The sequence below is a fragment of the Rhagoletis zephyria genome, unplaced genomic scaffold (assembly GCF_001687245.7).
Source record: "Rhagoletis zephyria isolate East Lansing unplaced genomic scaffold, Rhagoletis_zephyria_1.1 Rzeph_scaffold_11336, whole genome shotgun sequence".
In the NCBI taxonomy this organism is placed as follows: Eukaryota; Metazoa; Arthropoda; class Insecta; order Diptera; family Tephritidae; genus Rhagoletis; species Rhagoletis zephyria.
The window spans coordinates 11,000-16,697 of record NW_016168413.1 but is presented as its reverse complement, the minus strand read 5'-3'; the positions used below and the strand labels follow the sequence as shown (position 1 = coordinate 16,697).

Below are 5,698 nucleotides of genomic sequence, written 5' to 3'. Positions count from 1 at the left end.
GTATCAAGCCTTGGCTTGAATGTACAAGTTCTGCCGAAAAGGAAGCCATCTGTATCTACACTGACGGGTCCAAGATGGATTACGGTGCAGGGACAGGGGTATATTCCGAGGAGCTTGGAGTCAATCGATCCCTCCAGCTGGAAAACCATGCATGTATAGGCATATGTGATGTCTGTCAAGCTAGTAAAAGAAGGAGATATGGAGCTACGCTCGCCGTCTCAGTCAATGTTCATCTATCTTGACTGGGTTCCCAGCCATAGGAACATTGAAGCCAACGAGAGAGCAGATGAACTGGCCAAGGCGGGAGCTTGTTTGGAAAAACCTGTAGCAGTGATACTGGGTTATGCCCTCAGAAAACTTGCAAGATAGCACAACAGCTATGGCCTGACTTTAGTAGGAAAATTAGTAGGAAAAGAACTGCAGAACTGCTAATTAGGTCCAGGATAGAAGTATCTAGAATTATAGCGACTATCACCGGTCATTGGTCACTAGGGAAACATGCTTGTAGAATAGGTCTTCCATATTACAGAATATGCGCCGCTGCGGCTTGGATGGCAGCGAAGAAACAGTATTTCATTTCCTATGCGAATGCCCAGGTCTGGCTTATTTAAGACATAAAACTTTCAGGAAACACTAACTGAAGCAGATATTGGATTTATCTACAAATACATAAGCGGTTCTAAATGGTTTGACTAAACTGCTGAAATATTCTGACAGGTAGGCTACGGTAGAATAAAATATCATTGTCCACGAGAAATGCACCAAAATGGCGCTTTTAGGCGCTAATTGATTCGTGAGTGACAACTTGGGTAGAACTCCATATATAGGAAATATCTAAGGCGAAACCCTGTCTGACTGACTCTTTCAGGTGACACCGGCCTGTTCTCATCAATAAATTTTTAAAATAATTAATTTAGTCTGAGCTCCAAATTGTTGGACGAAAAGTAAGGAACTAATATCGAAATTATTTAAAATTTCAACTAAACTCCCGAGTTACATATATACGCTAGGAAACCATATCTCAAAAATACTGGGAAGCTGGCTCCCTTTATTAATTGACTCTTCGGTAGTCGTTTGAGAAGCACCACTTGGAAATGTTAAGAATAACTTTTCCAGAATTTCCGAACTTTAGATAGGATATGAATGCGAAAAGGTGTGCTCACTTTTAAGATCTCATGATTACTTGTTTCCGCTGATTGCTCTTGCAAAAATATTTATCTAACGCTAAATCTTATCTCTTAACTATTAAACAATATACCCCTTTCATGCAGCTTGAATCCATTTTGCTTACTAACACTAATAAGCAAGTACTTTACATAAACCTTACCCCTATTAACCATTTAACTAACAACAAATGGCCAATGAACTCATTCTAAACATCAATAATCCCCCTTCACCGCCTTGCAGACCTTGTCGAGAATCGTATTTGCCACAAACTCTCCACTATACAATTAAATGGCGGCGTAAATAATGAGCCACCAAAGCTGCAACCAACGGCATCACCACCTCCTGCAGCCACCGCCGCAGCCACGAATTCGAATACGAATTCAAATTCTAATACCACAGCAACAACAACAACAGCAGCTATTTTACAACCACCGGCCGATGCTAAAATTCTAACCGCCACAATTGCTACAGAAAAAGCAGCCGTGGAATTACAGCCGACTGCAACAGTCGGCGGCGCTGTCTCGGTAGCTATCCCGCCATCAGCAGCAATCGACGAGGAGGATGAGGAAGAACATTATAAACTGCTGCACTATCCAAAGGATAAAAGCTGTTTTGCACAATTCACTTGGCTCATCATTTGGCCCATACATTTACTCTTTCGCATAGCGATACCGGATTGCAAGAAGACAAAGAATAATAAGATATTCCCATTGACTTTCATTATGTGTATTGTGTGGATTGGCTCGTTGTCTTATGTGGTCGCTTGGATGATCACCATTATAGGTGAGTGAGGTGCATGTGTAGTAAGCAGTATTTAAATTTCTTTAATTTCCCCATTTTTTCTTATCAGGTGACACACTGAAAATACCAGATTCAGTAATGGGGATCACTTTTCTGGCTGCGGGCACAAGCGTGCCGGAGGCGGTTTCCAGCGTTATTGTGGCTAAAAGAGGTAAAAATGTCGGAAAGCGGATTATAGATACTGGATCTAGCAAAGAGTTAACACCTAACTTCTAATAACTTAATAACTTCTGTGGGATTCAATAAAGTATTTATTTCTTGGAAAACCAGCAAAAAAAGTGTCTTACCGCTCGAAAGCTCTCCGCCCCCAATTAGTATAGACACATGCTACTTTCGAACTTCACGTAGCACCTACATACTTAACAACAAAGCAACTAGTAACCGAGCCTCTGAGAAAACTATCTTAGTACCGTTGGACTTATTGGAGGCTTCCGATACTGTAAGCCATTTCCGGTTACTAGAAGGCATTCAGACTTAGTGTCTGCCGTCTGGGCTGAAACATATAATTGCGTGGTCGAAAATCTTCAGTAGTATTTGAAGATTAAGCACCCAAAAGTATCCAAATTAGTTTTGAAGTTTATGCCTAGCGAAACTCGCTACCAACTAATTGACGATTGCTATAACGACGCTAAAGAAATCTCTCAGACTTTTCTTACTTCTGCATCACAAAGGCCCTTTTGCGCTAGCCTGAGGGTCAATTCCCGTTCTGCGTTATCCTGAAGTGATAAAAATAACACCTTTACACCGCATTTATTTCGTTGTTAATTTTATACTTTTAACTTCACTTCACGATAACGCAGAACGGGAATTGACCCTTTTCTCTCCTTACTAACATATATAAACGCAATTATAATTTAAGTAAATCGCTGCGGAACACCACCTTCAAGCAAGCAGTCTCCAAGAACTAGGTTGCCGACATCTGTTTGAGATCGAGCATCTCCAGGCACGTCACGAGCCAGATTTTGGACTCTACAGTATACGGCAGAAATTAACCCTTTCAGGACCGTAAGTCTATAAATAAAAATCTTTCTTGTTTCTTGAGGTCGGTAAAAAAATCATTTGTAAGAGGAAATAAAGAAAAAGTATTTTTTTATAACTCGAATTCCCCAACAATTTTTTCCAACAAAATTTTTTCCCAAACAAGTTTTTTTCTGTTTGAATAATTTTCTTACTTTTATAAAAAAAAAAATTTAAGCACTACATTAAAACAAAATTCTATAAAAAATTTATTTTTTGGAAAAAAATTTCAAGAAATAAGTGAAACATATCTTCCTCGAAATTGATTGCATAAAAATTTGCTTTCCTATGCATTTTTTTTCTATTTGGATAATTATTTCTACTTTTGGTAAAAATATTTTTTTTTAATATATTTCTTCTTGAAAAAATATTTCACAAAAATTTTTTTTTTTTCCTGAATTCAGTTTTAAAAAAGTATTTTAAGATTTTTACCCCTTAAGTTTTTTTTTCTTAGTTGAAATTTTTCAAAACTAAAATGTTTTCAAAAATTTATAATTTTCTTTAACCCATATTTCTTCAAAAACTAATATTTTTCTAATTCATGGTTATTTTTTTTTAAGTTTTGATAAAAATATTTAATTTGTATTTCCAAAATTTTATGATAAAAATAACTTAATAAAAATTGGACACATAAAAAGCGAAACAGTTTTGTTATGAGCTGAGAAACTCTTTGGGAAGCATGTTTCCTTTGGTTCTTAATGGGTTAAACATCATTAACCCAGACATACCGCCTTCATGAACCCTAACCTTGTGAATGCCCTAATTAGAGTCCAATCACCAACCGGAAACAAGAAAACGAGACTCATATGTAAGCAGCTTAACTTCCGCCTATTCAAAAAAATGACTTATGGAAGAATTTCTCCCACTCAAATCCCCCTCTTGTTGATCCGAACCCGCCGAAACCGACTGTTTCTCGGACCTTGGTTGAGCTTGACGACAAAAACTAACTTCTTGATCGATCTATCCATGGCTAAGTAAGCCGCCACAACCACAAAAACGACGTTTGTGCGTCAGGAATAAGTCTACCTTGTGAACACAAAGTCGTCAAAGGCATTTTGAACCGATTTGGATTCCTCAGAAGTTCTTCAGTTAGTATGTATTTGTCTACGGGAACTTTTCGACTGGTTAGGTAGCCAGCGAATAGCAAGAATGAGTAAATTAGATATGGCGTGCCTCCTCCGTGATATCTTCCTCACAGTTATCTATTTGTACTAACCACACTAAGCTATAGCGACTACCTAAACTCTCTAATTTCACTGCATATTTTTCATTCTCCTTACAGGTCACGGTTCTATGGGAATTTGCAATTCGATCGGCTCGAATACTTTCGATATACTACTTTGTTTGGGTGTACCTTGGCTCATCAAAGCTGTCTTCTTTCCCATACAAGAGGGTCAAAACTATGTCGGCATCAATTCAGCTGGACTGGAGTATTCGGCTATAACGTTACTCTCCACCCTCTTTTTGCTCTATATCACATTCTCGTTCAATAAATTCAAGCTGGATCGAAGAGTGGGCATGGCCTGCTTGGTTATGTATTTGGTCTTTATGGTATTCGCATCGCTGATAGAATTGAATGTTTTCTTCCGGGTCAACTTGCCAACCTGCGGACGTTCGTGAAGCGTGCACGCGAGCAGAGAGTACGTGATGGAGGGGCGAGAAGGATAGAAAGTAGTAGTAGCGTGTGCGAATTTGACGTACAAATTTAAGTGGTAAAAAAAGAAACAAACTGGGCACAAAATCCAATTATATGTAGCAGTGAATTGGGAGAAGAAAAATTATAAGTTCTGCTGCAGTAAAAAAAAAGTATTTGTAAAAACTAAAATAACAAAAACATAGTTGAAGATATAGCAGTTACAAACAACCAGTTGGTTATGCAACTCAGCTGCTTACTAATATATTTCTTTTTCGTTGTACAAGGGTATTATAAGTTTAAGTTTTATTTTGTTAACATTTTTATTTAATTTTTTTGATGTTAATTTTTATGCCAAAGCGCAGTGGTTTGAGCGAAAAGTGTACTCTATAATTTAATGTAAATAAATTGAAAAGAAAAACTTTGTAATAATTGCTTTCTTATTCAATGAAAAAATTTAAAGTGTCGAATTCATGAAAATAAATAAAGTCATGCGGTGAAAATATACATATTCACCAGTTACAACCCTTTTGCTTAATTATGTAAAATGTAAGTTGTGTAATAAATAAGTTTCCTTTATAAAATCTTAAAAGCGTTAAAAAAACATGCAATATTCGGTGTGGAAAAAAAAGATTTTCGTAGCATTTAGTTTAGCACTTACATTTGTAAAACTAGCTTTTGATTAAAATTTAAAAAAATAAAGTTAAAAAAAATTAGATCAAATTTCCAGTTTTAAATTAAATTTTAAAAAATTTTTTCTTCGGTTTCCGGTAAAACTAGTTTTGTATTAAACATTTTTAATATAAAGCTTTCACAAATTTTTGTAATTAAATTTTTAAATACATACTAATAAATTCTGCAAAATCATTTCCTTCGGTTTTCGCTAAAACTAGTTTTGGATAACAAAAAATATTTAATCAAATTTTTAAACACTTTAAATCAAGTGTTCAAATATAATTTTGAAACACTTTAAAAAATTTCCAAAAATGTTTCCACCGGTTTTCTGCTCGATTTCGTTTGCTAATGTAAATTTAATTTGTGCAGTTTTTTCCTTCGGGTTTCGGTAAAATTAGTTTTGGA

General features: G+C 36.0%; 1 protein-coding gene across 1 annotated transcript; it reads left to right on the top strand.

Moving 5' to 3' along the window:
* Nucleotides 1-1,394: 1,394 nt before the first annotated feature.
* Nucleotides 1,395-5,047, top strand: zyd (sodium/potassium/calcium exchanger zydeco; the record flags this gene model as incomplete). The annotated part of the gene is made up of 3 exons (XM_017633278.1): nucleotides 1,395-1,950; nucleotides 2,018-2,119; nucleotides 4,268-5,047. Coding segments are annotated over 3 exons (996 nt in total), but the record flags the coding sequence as incomplete, so codon positions are not given.
* Nucleotides 5,048-5,698: the final 651 nt, after the last annotated feature.